Genomic DNA, 15071 nt, shown 5'->3' with positions numbered 1-15071 from the left:
TGAGCCAGCTGTAAGAATGGAAGGCAGTCTTCACTCTCACTCCACACATGCTACACACACACACGCACACGCACACAGAGCGAGAGAGAAATATTAGTTTTTCTACCATGCATCATTTATTTCTGACAAACACTGTATAAGCAGTGTAGCAATATTGTCACACCTTTTCTTGTATAACTCTTAGTGATTACTTTCTTGACACACACAAGCATGAACATTACAAGTCATGTAAATACCCCCCCCCCCCCCCCCCGACACACACACACAATTTTCCACATAATATTTTTCCACTAGTAGCCTAGTTTGCTAGACCTCTATTTCTCAAAGTCAAAGTCTAGCTCTGAGGGACTTGATCAGTTTTTTACTTCCAGTTGTTTAAGTTGGTAAATGATCTGCAAACTCAACACTGTTAATGTTTGCTGAACAATATCAGCAAACATGAGGTGCAATTACTCAAATAAAGAGCGCTAATCAGTATGAAAATAATTTCCTCATTGCCAGTGCCCAAAATTAAAGCAGCTACTTCACAGACAATTTGACAAATAACTGGTTAGGATTTAGGTTTTTTATTACAGTCTAACTTTATGGCTTCACTTAAACCTCTGTGTAGAACTACAAAACAATGAGAAGAAAATAAACACTGTAGAACTGATATTATAGTTCCACCTAGTGGAAGAAAATGTCTGTGCTCTGCAACGTTTTAAGGGAAAAGGGGCTAGTTCTGTGTGTGTGTGTGTGTGTGCGCGCCTGCCTGCGTGCGTGCGAGCGTGCGTGCGTGCGTGCGTGTGTGCGTGCGTGAGAGTGAGAGTGTAAGAGAGAGAAAGAGAGAGAGAAGGTGATGCCTCTTACTGATAGCAATATTGATCGACCATGGGTAACTGGATCTCTGGAATCCTGTAGACTCTAGAACAACTGAATAATCAGAATAACCTTTTCTAATCCCATGTACAACACACTGTCTTTTGTTTTGCTCGCACCTTAACTAAAGTCCATAGCATATCATGTACAGTATCTGCTGCTGTGCTCATGCACCTTTATGTCTTACCTCAGGTACTTACCGGCTACCGCACCTTACAGTATGTCTTACCTCAGGTAATATGTGTAAATATGTATATAATTTGTTTGTTTTTTATTGATTGATCTCTCTTACCCCTTCTTCTTCTCCCCTTTCTTTTTTATGGAAATAACAAAAAGGAAATAAGAACGAATTTCACCTACTAATATACACCTGTAAACCTGTGATGTGACAATATAGTTGATTCTGATTCTGATTCTGAACACATAGCAGACATAAGAGTGTGTGTGTGTGTGTGTGTGTGTGTGTGTGTGTGTGTGTGTGTGTGTGTGTGTGTGTGTGTGTGTGTGTGTGTGTGTGTGTGTGTGTGTGTGTGTGTGTGTGTGTGTGTGTGTGTGTGTGTGTGTGTGTGTGTGTGTGTGTGATACAGGAGGGGAGGGGGTTCAGATTCATTAGTCAGTATAATGTGTGACAAAACACACTTACTAAGGCTTAATGTGCCCAGGGACGCAAATTCCCTGCTACATCCCTGCATACATACAGGTGCATTGACATTGTGGATGGGTTGGGTTGCAAGTTGCAACAGTTAAAGACAGGGTGCCGTGATTTTCAGTGATTTTTTCCCCCCCTAAAACATAATCATCAGGTATTATGGTTAAACTAGGAGGAAGATTTTTTTCAAAAAAGTGTACAGAAAGTGTTAAAATTATGTTTTATGTGGACACGCCTCCAGTTCATTAAGTATACCTGGTTCTCACCTTAGCACCTCCTCCACCACCTTAGCACCACCCACCTGTCCTAGTCCCTCCTCCTCCCCATGCCCACACCTGTTGTGTTATGATAATGAGGGGGAGGGTATCATTTTACTGTGTCATTAAAGTGCTGTTTTTCTATTGGCACGTTTGACCCTCAAGGTTTCAGCCTCCAGGAAGAAACTCAAAATAGTGAAAGAAGACATAAAACACCATAAAAACACCACCAGGGGGCTTAATGAAGTTCTATTAACCTCATAGACACATGAAAAACAGAAAAAGTGCAAAACCATGGCACCACCTCTTTAACATGCACGAGAAAGAGTGAGAGAATTTGAGAGAGGGATGAAGTGAGACATTGGGCCTCATTCACCAACCGTTCTTAAGAAGAAATTTGTTGTTAGGCATACACCAATGTTTTCTTTGCTGTGATTTGTTCTTGGGTAAGAACATAATCTATGCACACTAAAGAGCACTCTTAGGCACATTTGAGTGTTAAATTGTTTGCGCAAAATAACATTTTCTTCTGTTTTTTTTCAATTCTACAATAAAATTATATAGGATTTAAATTACAATAATATTTTTATCATTATCTTTAGAGCAGTGGTTCTCAAAGTGTGGCCTGGGGACCCCCAGGGGTCCTTTAGGGAGTTCCAGGGGGTCCACAGCATGTGCTTGTTCAACAGTTCTGAAAATTTCACTCCAACTCGAACAGACTCGGTTGAGTTGAAGCCCAAGCCCCATACCCACCCCATAACCACCCCACGCCCCCCATTGCTGTTCACTTTAGAAATACCTCCACAGAACTATTGATTAGGTTTAGGCATTCTTGACTTCATCCTCTAAACTTGATTTTTGTGTGTGATTTCCTGTGATTTCTGTGAGCAGCAATCACACACTGTGTGAGTGCAGGCAGGGCCATGCAGTCATGCCTTATATGAGGATTGGTGGGGCGGCTCCCTATGGTAATTGGGATGCTAATTAGGATAGGTGGGGCGTCTACCTATGATAATTATATTAATTGGAACACCCCTTCAAGTTACGAGGATTGAGATTCATCATCATAAGAAGAACAAAGTTAAGAACAATTCTGCCTTTTAAAAACGTTTCATAAATCCATAAGACTTCTGTTAGGAATTCACTTAGGAAGAAATTTAAGAAGAAAACTTATGAAGTTATTGGTGAATGAGGCCCATTGAGATGAAGAAAAAAACAAAGATAAACAGTGGAAGATTCTGAACAGAACAGAGGCTACACCAATCTGCCTAAATGTGCATTGTAAATTCTAAATCCTAAATTAGGAATTTATATCGAATATCTTAGTTACCATGAGATTGACCTAACAGTTAAGCTTTGTATCTCTATAGTTTTATGGGGAAAAGTTGACATCATCCCAAAGGCTATACCACTTGTGCAAGGACGTGCTGTGATTGGCCATTAGCCACTTTGAGTGGCAGTTGGGGCAAACGCTCTCGCCAAAACTTGATTTATGATTCAGTCCCTATCGGTACATAACTCGGACGGCGCTGAGTCGGCTCAAGCGAACTTTGCAACGTTCGGCACAGCTACTCACTTGCTCTAGCTCGCTCGGCGCCTCTCGTGACACAAGCTCGCTTGAGACGTCTTTTTTGGTAGACGAGAGGCAGTTCGGCGTTCGTCACAGAAGCCGGCCGTGGTTATAGCACAAGCGGTATAGGCTTTGGTATGTCGCACGTCTCTGTCATGAGGAAGTGGGTCTTCCTGGTGGCCGGGAAGGGGAACTACTTTCTTGTTGAAGTTGTTCTTGTACTCTTGTAGTGAATTATTAACTGTTTTAATTGGGGCATTTTGCCATATTTGTAACTATTTTAGAAAAGCAATAAGCCAGGCAAGGTCTCAGTTTACCTCTATTTTATAATGGCCGAGAGGGTCACTACGCCTCTCAGCCATTATAAAATACAAGGTAAACTGAGACGTCTTGTGGCTTATTGCTTTAAACCCCAACACAACATGCATTCAACAGAGGCAACATCTGTAGTCTGTAGCTATACAACATATAGGCAGGGAGGAGGCCTGATATAATCTGTTATTGACAGAACAGACAGAAGCCCTGGGGGCAGTGGGACAGTAGGCTACCATCTGGCCCCCGCCCTCTCTGTTAATGTGCGTGAGTGACAGCCGGCCTCTATGGAGCTCATGCACGCAGACAATAACACGAGGCCTATTTATGCGTGCGGTGCAGGCCCCTTCGCACCATCGCAGCCTATACTGTGTGCGGGTTTAGGGTTATCATCACAGGCGGCGGCTGCTGCTGCTGCTGCTGCTGCTGCTGATGTTGGTTTTTGACACAAGAAGAATAAGGCACCAAGGATGACATCATCATCACCATCTTATTCAATGTGCGCTGTTCTCCTGCTGGGTGAACACCGTAACTGACTCACTCTTAAGAGCAGAGCGTTGAATTCTATCCGCCTATCCATCAGCAGGGACGGGACAGGACAACACCCCCCCCCCCTTCTCCACCCACCTCCATTTACCACAAACAGACAAGCGCACACGCAAACGCACTACACGCACGGCACGCCACAGGCCCGTGTAGTAGTGTGGTGTGGAGTGTGTGTGTGAGTGTGAGTGTGAGTGTGAGTGTGTGTGTGTGTGTGTGTGTGTGTGTGTGTGTGTGTGTGTGTGTGTGTGTGTGTGTGTGTGCGTGCGTGCCTGCCACGCACGCACTCAGATCCGCGATCAGAGACACTTACGAAATTGTCCGTGCCTCCGCCGGTCGTCAGGTTGTTCTCGGGGCAGAGCACGTAGAAGGAGATCCCTGGCTCCGCGTAGAAGTCCAGCCGCCGCTCGTCGTCCTCCTCCGCGAAGATGAGGTCGAACGGGTTGGCGGCGCACCATTTCTCCGCGGTGTCCACCAGCTGCTTGAACTCCATCCTCCGTTTAGATCCCTCTTTCTCTCTCTCTCTCTGATCGCGCTCTGTTTTCAGTCCGGCGGGGGTGTTATGTTATCTTTCTTGCCCTGTGAGCCACGCAACGGACGGTGGTGATGCTCCAGACAAAAAACAGCTGACGGGACAGCAGCAGAAAGAGAAACCCCTACCGCATTATTCTCTAGAGGATCGCATGCATGGCCACGGGGGTGAAGGATATTATAGGTCCTACTGTTGACGCATAGCCGCTGCCTGTAACCGGGTTCGGTCTTTATCCCGGTCTTAAACCCTCATTCTGCTTTCCCCCCGTTATTATGAGATCATCCGATCGGTGTGTGTGTGTGTGTGTGTGGGTCGCATACGCACACGGCCAGGAACGTACACACGCCCGCTGTAAAAAACGCGATGACGAAAAGAAGTGAAGCGGTGCTAGACCTAGGCCTATCAATTCACCCATGTCTTCTATATAGGCTGCATCAAGTTAATTTTAACACAACTTTTTTTTTTAAAGTGGTTAATTTATTTTTTAAAGGCGTGCTCATTGATTTCATATCGCAGTTGTTAGGCTATCATCAGAATCTTATAGAATACACTTTGCATTCATGCTTATACATACCAGGGCTGGGCTCCCAACGCTAACTAGCCTTTATTGTTCTATTAAACATCATTCATTCTTATTTTACATCAGATACGTAACCTGCAGGATAAAACAAATATATGCTCATCATCATAGAACGCATGTGGAGGCTGTTTTGCCTCGATAAAGTAAACCCTTGTGAATGTGGGTGTGTTGAATAACCTCACAATGATCAGCAAGTCTTTTCATTACCACTGGGTGGCGACATTGTCCATTCACTGACATGGCAGCATATTATTTGGCCAACTAGCTACAGTATATCTTGTGGTTTGCCTGTGTACTATGAACTGATTTATTAACAGCATTGACTCCAAATTACCCTTTACAAAGACCTAAGACATCCTATGCCCTTAAAAGAAGCATTTCACTTTAAAGGGGCATGCGGAACACCCATTTAAAACACCTCTGGGGTCATTTTAACGTCTATTCTGGCTTTTGTGTGCACCCCAGACAGTTTTCAGTTGCCTGATTCAATATTGAGACATTTGGTATTATTTTGATCAGACACGCCCCCCTCCTATATAATCCCATTCAACTTCAAACTCCATGTTAACTGTTAGACTGGTTCTGGTGACTGATTGTCCTTTTAATGCATGAGGGGACTGACATTTTTCTATAACCTTTCTCATTATATACGTTTTATTTTTTATTTTTCATTATCTAACATTAGACACTTAAAATGAAAAAAGTAAAAGACAAATCAGTCAGCAATAATGATAAACCATGGGTTACAAATATCCTACATACACATATACGTATGTATGTGCAGTACATGTAAATACACGTATGCTACTATAAATAAGATAAATCTCTGCATATGTGCCTGTGATATTTACTATATACACACACTTTACCAAGTGTTTGCCCCATGTATGGGCAAATCGGTCAGATCGGAGTTTGAAGTCGATCGTCTGACGGTTCTCGAGATACATAAGCTACAGGTACACGTCTGAATTCCGGTGATCTTTTCCTATTTCTCCAATGTCCTGGAGTTTTAGGAGGCATGTTACTAGTTTGTTGCAGTTTTCTGCTCTTCTGTGGCTTTAACCACTTAAACCCCAGCATCCGTATTGTGGGGAAAGCTTTCACAGAAAATAGCAGATCGACAAGCTCACAACGCACTGTGCTGCGTCGTGTTGTGAGCTTGTCGATCGGCTATTTTTTGCGAAAGCTTTCCTCGCAATAACAGAAAACCCCCTAGTATAGAGCCCTGAGGGTCTCCGTTCAAACCATATGAGGTTTAAGTGGTTAAGCTTTGATTGATTGATTGAATACTTTATTGACAGTTTGCAAATAGTACAGTGGTATGATTATACAATGATGCTGAAAGGATAACACAAAAAGCCGTATGGGCTTGTTTCCGTTGTGGTCCTGTGTATTCAATTCATCGAGACATTTAAAGACATACAATAACATACAAGAAATCTTCTGATCTGAGAGGAACCTTCCAGCCAAAGCCACATTTTCTCCAAGCTATTCTTTTCTCTCCTCATACCACTGCCAGTGTTCCTTGGCAGCCAGGTCATTCCTAAAGTCCAATATGAACAACGGTGTGGTTAAAATGTACAAGGATGTATTTTTGGTTTATGTTTGTAAGCTGCAAGCTCTGTGAAATGGGCAAATAGAAACGGACTGATCTTGTGATGCACCTAAAGCTATCCACCATCTCTCCCTTCTCATTAATGTTAATACAGTATTGTTCCCAGGTGGTTAGAAGTCAGAATTGCATTTCCCAGTATGCCCTGGGGCACAGGAAGTTGTGTGTTATTAACTTGTTATTTGAATATGGGAACCGTTATGGTTTTATGTTGTGAGACTTTATTTGTAGTGTTGTGACATGATATTCATTTGGTGATTTACAGTATATATGTGTGTGTTTTAGTTTAACACCATGACTGTGATGTCTGTTTTGATCACCCCTCTCCCGTTTTCCCTTCATTGAATTGGAGTTGTGTGGTATTTTTGTGCTGGCACAAATTATGAGAAATTCCTTGAAAGTCATCGCGTTGCAGATGTGACATGTTGTGAACTTGTAGATATGCTACATTGTCAGTGAGACACTGTTGTATGATGAAATATGCAGGGTTAATTAATACTTCACAAGTCAATTGCAACTTCAAATTCATAGACACATCACAAGTTTGGGTTAAATTACCACAAATTAAAGTTACAAAAGATAATCATAAGAGTTGAGGGAAAAAAGGAAAAAGACAAATAACAAAACAATGAATATATTTAAGGTGTGTACTCACACACACACACACACACACACACACACACACACACACACACACACACACACACACACACACACACACACACACACACACACACACACACACACACACACACACACACAAAATAACATAAATAATAAAGGCAGAGTACCTCACTCTCAGTCTCTTGTGCAAGTAGCAGCCGATATGAAATATGTATTAAGTGGGTGGTCCTAAGGTCCAAATCTAGCATATTTTATGAACTGGTGGGTGTGTCCACAGAAAAACATACATGTGAAAAAAAATTGTAGAGGTGTTTTAGCCTGTAGCAGTGTGAAGATTGCGATTAACTTCGGACACGGACGGACGCACGCACGCATGCACACGCACACACAGCTAGCCTCCTGCAGAGCCCTGCCATAAAACACAAAGGTCACCCTTTTGTGGATTTGTCCTGAAGTGCATGTCATCCCCTCTTATTCTCCTGCCATTACAGTCGCTCTCTCACTGTCACTATCAGAAATAAAGCACAAATGAGAAAACAAATCTTATAAAAAATGTCAGCTTTGATGTATCTATGACGTATAAAGGCCAATTCATGCTCTGTCCAAACATCAGAACTTTGTTCGGACAGGGTAGGTTATAACTACAAATTGATGTAATTCACACTGTCCAAATTTGTTTGTGAGATTTATCGGAAGTTGGGTGGGCGTGATATATCTATTTTGGTTTTCACATTCAGCCCAGCCTTCATTCTACCAGCACTGAAAGAAGTGATAGTTTGGTACAGACGTTGGCTAAGGAGAGGAACTAGTCTCTACAAACACCTCTGAACTCCCTCTAGTGACCATGCATTGTAAACTGTTGCAAGAAATAGCAAAACCACTTACCTCTGTGACCCCGCACGTCGGAACGACATCCAGGTACTGAAATCACAGCACTGGTTGTACACAAATGCTGTCCTGAGGCGACAGTGTGATCCGTCAGCTGTGTTGTGGCAGGACAGACCCATTGATCGGATTACTGAGTGGGCGGTTGGGAGGGAGCATGAATGGACACTTGTCTGTCAGAACCTTTTGGACAGGCCATCTGAAAAATGTTCTGATGTCAAACATTTTTTAAGCATGTAGCCCCCTTAAGGTTTCAGTCTGATTAAACTGACTTCCATTATAATAAAAGTTAAATATTTCAAATAATATTCAACATATGAGAAAAATGCAGGAAAGTACTTCCTCGGCCCGTTGTCAGCATTCACAAGACATTTGGTGCTAATCGGTCCATTGGTTTGCGAAATTAGCACCGGGCTCACAGACCCACAGACCCTCATCTGGATGGCTTGATAATAGACCAATAATAAACTGGAAAAAACTGGGGGGAAAAAAAAAGAAAAAGAAAAGAATAGTACGATTGAACATTTAATCCATAATGCAATCTCTCCCAGTTAAAGAAAGATTTTCTTTTTCTTGCTTTGTATTTTTGTATTATATTCTGTTCATGCAGAATGATTTAGCTGATTCAGTCTCCTACATCCGTCCACTCAATGATCACTCTCCCACGATCAATGTTGTCTGAAACCCCGCCAGTTTTTCTTGAAGTCCAGAGGGTGGAGGGTGGAGTGGGGAACTGTGGTCAGACTCTACCTCTGCCTCACGGAGCCAGGTGAAGAAGGTAGTGGTGGACTTGAGGGCCACGCTCTTGCCCTGCTGCTCAGATGGGTCATTGCTGGACTCCCACTTGTAGAAGGCCTCCTCTTTGATCACCTCTCCATCGTACAGTGTGTCAAAGAACATCAACAGCAGGTAGCGAGGCTGTTCCATCTCCACCATGAGGGCTTGCAAGGCATAGAGAGCTTGCAACTCCTTCTGTTCGTCATTCAGGTATTTCTGCAAAAGCTCGGCTCTTTGATTGATCTTCTCACTGTCCACCTTGTATGGATTGTCCGAGATGATGGCTGACCGGCAGATGCAGGTCATCAGTGCTCTAATAAACATGTTGGGGGATGTCTGCTGTTCATTGAGATTTGCCTCGTTCCAGTCAAAGTCCTTGTCCTGGATAAGTCTGTCCAGCTTTTTGATAAGTCTGTTTAGCTGTTTGCTCATTTCCGTGGATCTCACCTCCTTCTTGCCGCTCTCAGACTCATCACCCAGGGTGAACTCAACATTCTTTTCTGTCACAAACTTGATAACGTCTTCATCCTCAGGCAAGAAGTCTTTCCAGCTAAAGCCTGCTTCCCTCCACATGGCTCCCACCTTTATATGGCTTATTCCTTTGCAGAGTTTAATGATATGGACCAACAGGTCTCCGGCCTTACCCAGAGGAATGAGAGGCTTGGAGATCTCATTGAAGAGCTGTCCCATGGGGATACCTCCCTCGTGGAGCATGGGGCTGATCAGCTCGGCCAGATACAATAATAAGTGGGGGCAGTCATAGGTCCTATCCTCTGCCTCTTCTAGGACCTCTTGAAGCCCTTTGTAGTACTGCTGTGTAGGCATCATGCCAGCCTTGATGAGCTGGTGCAGCAGCAACCCCATGTTCTCTCTGTCTCTGTCCTTTCTGTCTAGCGTGATCTCCACACCTTTCCGCACAAAAACAAATAGCAGCTGGGCACTGTTCATTTCCTGCACGCAATCCAGTGCCTCTTTCATGTTGTTGATGAGAAGGTACTCTTCGATGGTGGCTGTGGATTTCTTCTCTAGCTCTTCCTCGGTCAAGGCCGTTTTGACGGGTGTCTGGGGAGGTGGGGGTGTGGGACCAGCCTCCCTGGTGTAATCTTTGTCTCTGCTTCCACGGTCTCTCTCTCTGTCCTCCCGCTCCCGGTCGTTTGTCATGTTGGCCACATGGCAGACGGGGTCAGCTGGGCCGCGAGAGAGATCGCCGCGATCTCTCTCGCGGCTGCACTCCTCCCGGCAGTAGCTGCGTTTGATCTGTCTGTTCCTGTCATCCTGGTCAAATCGATCATACCGTTCCCCGCAGTCTCTACTAGAGCTATTTCTCTGAGGCACTCGTTTGTCCGAGTCCAGAGAGGGCACTAAGGAGGGTTGCTGTGGAGCAGAGAATCTGTTCTGGTTGCTGGTGGCCGGACAGTTGCCAGACTCTGAGTCAGGTTCAGCCGGCTTGACATCGCTGCTGCCTTTAACCCAACTGCTGGCCCACGTACATTTACCTCCTGGGTTCAGCAGCTGGCTATTAAAGTCAAAATTTCTTTTTGAATGTGAAGTATCGATGGCTCGGTTCTTGTGGGGACTGGGGACTGATTTCCAGCCCTCATCCTGGGGCAAGCTACCCCGGCAAGGGGTGTGTGGACCTCGGCCACCGGGCCCTCCTCCGCCGATTCTGCCCCCCAAGCCTCCGATTGACTCCTTCTTGAAGAAGGGTGGCTGGAACTTCATGTGCTCTTTGTGCTCCTCCATCTCAACTTCTTTGTGGATCTGGGCGATGGTCTTAGGAACATTGGTATTTTGCCTGGGCACCCAGTAATTCCGTTTGAGGTCCAAGACATCCTCCAGCATGAAGCGTATCTTCTGGCTCTGTTTGGAGGTCTTTCTCTGCTTGATGATCTTCTCTATCTGGTTGAAGTAGTGGTCCATCTGAGGCTTATACTTATCAGAGTCCAGGTCCTTGCCAATGGTTTCAAGAAGTCTACACAGGCACTCCAGGCACAGGTCATGATTTTTGAGCAGCTGGCCAATACAGTCATGCATAATCTTCCCTGTTAGCATCCTGACCTTGAACAGTTCCCCAATAAACTGGATGTTGCCCAGGGAGTACCTCTTGTCCTTGTCTAGTTCCTCTTCAAGGCGCTGCTTATCTTCCTCCCTTGAAGTGGCATCAAGCTCTTTCTGTTTTTTCTCAAATAGCTCGTCATCATCCTTGTGCTTTTTAAACTCCTGCTGGCAGCGGTCGAGCAGCAGCTTTTTGAACTTCACAGATTCTACTGGCTTATCTGTGGAGGGGACTTCTAGCTCCTGAAGGCGTTGGCACATTTTGGCATTGACATTGGAGAATATGGGCTCGGAGATGGCCTTCTCAAAGATGAGGTCGATGACTCCCTTCAGCCGGTACTCCGTGTTGATGGGAAGCTCCATCACCTGCTTCATCAGCTCCAGGAACCTCTCAGGTGTCAGCTTGTTAAGGACACCACGCACACACTTGAACAGATACTGGGTCTTGGCCTCCTCTGGGTCAACAACCTCCTCCAGCCTTGGCTTCTTGCTGGATGGCTTCCAGGCCTTCTCTGCCTTGTTGAGCTGCACGTCTTCAGGCAGTGGCATGATAATCTTCCTGGGCTCTGACCTCATTGCTACCTGCTGGTAGCGAGGAGGCCCGCCACTTAGGCCTCCACCCATACCTGGAGGTGGTCCTCTTCCACCTCCTCCCATGCCATGTCTGTCCTGGTTGACCAAGTAAGGTAAATCAGGCCCACAGTTTAAGCTTGTTAGATGACTGGGGTCCAGCTGTCGCTGAGTCATCTTAGTGGCCTTGTCCAGGACTATTTCTTTGAAGGTTGGCAGGTCTTCAGGTTTTTTCATACTGGCTGAGCTGAACTGGAGGCTCATAAGGAAATCTCTGTCATATTTCTTATTTTCCTTTGGGTTGACTGGAAATTGTTCTTCTTTGTACTGGTACTTATTGAAGGTGGCGGCTGACTTTGAGTCCTTTGACTGGATAGTCTCAACATCAATCTTGTCCTCCTTGTCTTTCCAGGTCAGGTCAGCCTCCTCTGGGGCAGGAGGGGTTGTGGGGGCCTGAGCCTCCGGAGCAGGGGTGGGTTCTGGCTCAGGGGGGGTCTCGACGACCTTCTCTGTAAAGGCATCCTGGAGGTCTCCCATGGCCTCCTTCTTGTTTAAGTCCTTCATCTTTCTCTTTTTCTTTCTCTTTTTCTTTGACACAGACACAGCAGCTTGCATATTCGTTTCCCCTGGCACAGGAGAAAACTCTGGGGGAGGGGGGGTGTCCTCCCTCTCGTTGGCTGCAGGAGGGGCCGGCGCCACCTCTTTAGCGTCTGCTGTGACCACGGCGACTCCCTCTGCAGGAGTCTCCACCCTGTCAACCGGCGTTGCAGTCTCCATCTTAGTGTCAGAGGCAACTGGGATAACAGGGGCAATGGTCTCAAGTGTCTCTGACTGGGCTCTGGGTGTAAGCGTTGCCTGGGCAATGGGGGCGGTGGTCTGAGGGACATCAGGCGGGATTGGTGTCTCTGGCTGGGCTGTGGGTGCGATTGTCACCTGGACAACAGGTGAGGGATGTGCCTGGACAACAGGTGAGGGTGATGCCTGGGTGACCAGAGCAGGAATTGCCTGGACAATGGGTGTGGGCACTTCGAGTTGCTGGGTAATGGCCTCTGGGCTCTGTGGGGCAGGCAAGAGACAGAGCTGGGTATCAAGTTGCCGGGGTGTGTCAGACATGACAATAGAAATGTCACACTCGCCCGTGCTGGTGGCTGGGCCCTCTGGGTCCTGTGAGGCAGGCAGGAAGCAGAGCTGATTATCAAGTTTCTGGGTAGTGTCTGACTTGACAATAGGGCTGTCATCGCACTCGCCCGTGCTGGTGGCTGGAGCCTCGGGGTCCTGTGGCAGGCAGGAGGCAGAGCTCCTGCAGAGCTCCTCCAGCACATCGAGTTGACCCGGCAACTGGATGGGGCTGTCGTCGCATTCGCCACGGCTAGTGGCGGGGGCCAGCAACTCGATGGGGCTGTTGTCACACATTCCACTACTAGTGGCCGGGGCCTCTTGGTCCTGCAGTGCAGGCAGGAGGCAGAGGTTCTCCTGCTGGGCATTGGGAGTCTCCAGGGTAACCTCTGCCTGGCTACTGGATGCGAGCGTGATGGAGAGCCCCACTGACTCCACCTCAGACACCCCATTGGTGATGGAGGGAGGAGCAAAGCCTGCATCTAATAAAGCAGACTCTGCTTCAGACTTCGCCCCTGTTTCTGTTTCTGTTCTGTCCTGTGCTGCAGAGGTGGGGACATTGTCTGGTAGGGGTGAAGGGTAGGCTGGCACCTCGGGCGCTGAATGAAGGATAGGAGTGTGCTCCCTGGGGGGGACATCTATCACATTGTCGAGAGTAGTGTCGCCCAATGAGGGTGGCAGGTCCAGGGGTGAAGAGGGAGGGGTTTTAATATTTGTGTATGATGGAGGAGACTCTTTAGGGAGGGCCTCTCTCTTGATAATGTCAGTGGTCTTTGGAATTGGAAGTGCAGGATTCAATCTGTCATCAGGTCTGACCAGCGCAGATGTGGGGGCAGCAGCTGTGATCTTCTCACCGTTTGCCTGGGCTCCAGCTGTACTCTTTGATCCAGATATGGCTGACTGGGGTCCGGTTGGGGTTGAACGACTGCGGCCTCCTGACATTATCTCATCTGTAATGTCTCTTCCTCCCTGGTTAGGGTCCCGTATTCTGATTGGTTTGCATTCCCGTTTGATGGCGATGTGTTGCAGAGGCAGTTTTTGCTGATGCTGCTGGACACCTGCATTCATGATAACACACCCCGGCTGCACCTGGGGTATGAACTGGGCCTGGGCAGAGTAGTAGGCCCCTGCATATGTACCAGGGATGGTGCCAGGGTAGAAGCCAGAAGTGCCTGCTGGCACTGGGTACTGAGGTGTAGGCACATAGGTCATCAATTGGTACTGTCCTGGTATAAAGTACCCAGACTTTATATCTGGTGGCAAGCTGGGGAGAGGCTGCTGCAGTTGGGGGATTATCATCATCATCTGGGAGAAAGCTCCCGGCTGGTAGACATGGGTGGGGTCCATGGGCAGCACCGTTAACTTCACCTGTTTCAAGTAGGTCCCACAATAAGTACAATAATCAGCAGGGCTTGTGCCAGGGTGGAATCCAGGAGTGGCTGCTGGCACTGGGTGCTGTTGTTTGGCCACATACTTCTCAGATGCATGCGGGGAGTACTGTTGACGGATTGCCATCTCAGTTGTAGGCATTGTTTCTCTGTCCTCCCTCCTGTCCTCCCTCCTCTCTCTCTTCTCTTCTTTTCTCAATTCTTCTCTCTTCTCCCCTCCCCCTCTCTCTCTCTCTCTTTCTCTTTCTCTCTAAATAGATGAAAGTCTCTCAAATGAAATAAAATAAGTAATAATTATTATGAATAATCAAGTATAGTATCAATTGACGTCTGTATGCTTCAATCTCTAACTCTACTCAAACTGGTTTTAGGATGCAGTGGTGATATAAATGCTTCTTCAACACCTATAGCCTATATAGGCTGACCAAAATCTGGTCTGACGTCACACACAACACATACCATTGCCTAGTGACACCAATTTGTAGTTGTCGCTTTAAAACTTACTTACTAAGTAACCAGTGGTTCCCAAACTTTTTAGCTCGAGACCCAAAAGAGAAATTTGATGTCTCCTCGGGACCCAAACTAGTGAAAATAGGCAATCTACAAGCTCACAACACGTAGCAAATTGTGACGTGTTGTGAGCTTGTAGATCGCCTATTTTCACTAGTTATTTTTTCCTCTAATTAATGGATTAAAAATATGTATATATATTATGGAATTCTTTTGAAATTTGTTGGGGGCCA

At 46.2% G+C, this 15071-nt stretch overlaps 2 protein-coding genes across 2 annotated transcripts in view; both read right to left on the bottom strand.

The window, feature by feature from the left end:
* The window catches only part of mturn (maturin, neural progenitor differentiation regulator homolog (Xenopus)), a 6340-nt gene extending 1319 nt beyond the window's left edge, over positions 1-5021 (bottom strand). The window contains exons 1-2 of the mRNA XM_080443120.1: positions 4503-5021; positions 1-50 (exon numbers count right to left, since the gene is read on the bottom strand). The exon at positions 1-50 is cut by the window's left edge and continues 73 nt beyond it. Coding sequence (XP_080299246.1) covers positions 1-50; positions 4503-4682 — 230 coding nt within the window. The 5' untranslated portion in view covers positions 4683-5021. The remainder of the gene's footprint in view (positions 51-4502) is intronic.
* Positions 5022-9076: 4055 nt separating this feature from the next.
* On the bottom strand, positions 9077-14455 carry LOC308095585 (eukaryotic translation initiation factor 4 gamma 1-like; the record flags this gene model as incomplete). Its single annotated transcript, XM_080442636.1, has 1 exon — positions 9077-14455. The coding sequence occupies one exon, from the start codon at positions 14453-14455 to the stop codon at positions 9077-9079; it is 5379 nt and encodes a 1792-aa protein (XP_080298762.1).
* Between the last annotated feature and the right edge of the window lie 616 nt (positions 14456-15071).

The sequence above is a fragment of the Gymnoscopelus braueri genome, assembly GCF_963280865.1.
Source record: "Gymnoscopelus braueri genome assembly, chromosome: 11".
In the NCBI taxonomy this organism is placed as follows: Eukaryota; Metazoa; Chordata; class Actinopteri; order Myctophiformes; family Myctophidae; genus Gymnoscopelus; species Gymnoscopelus braueri.
This window is presented reverse-complemented; position numbering and strand designations above follow the sequence as displayed.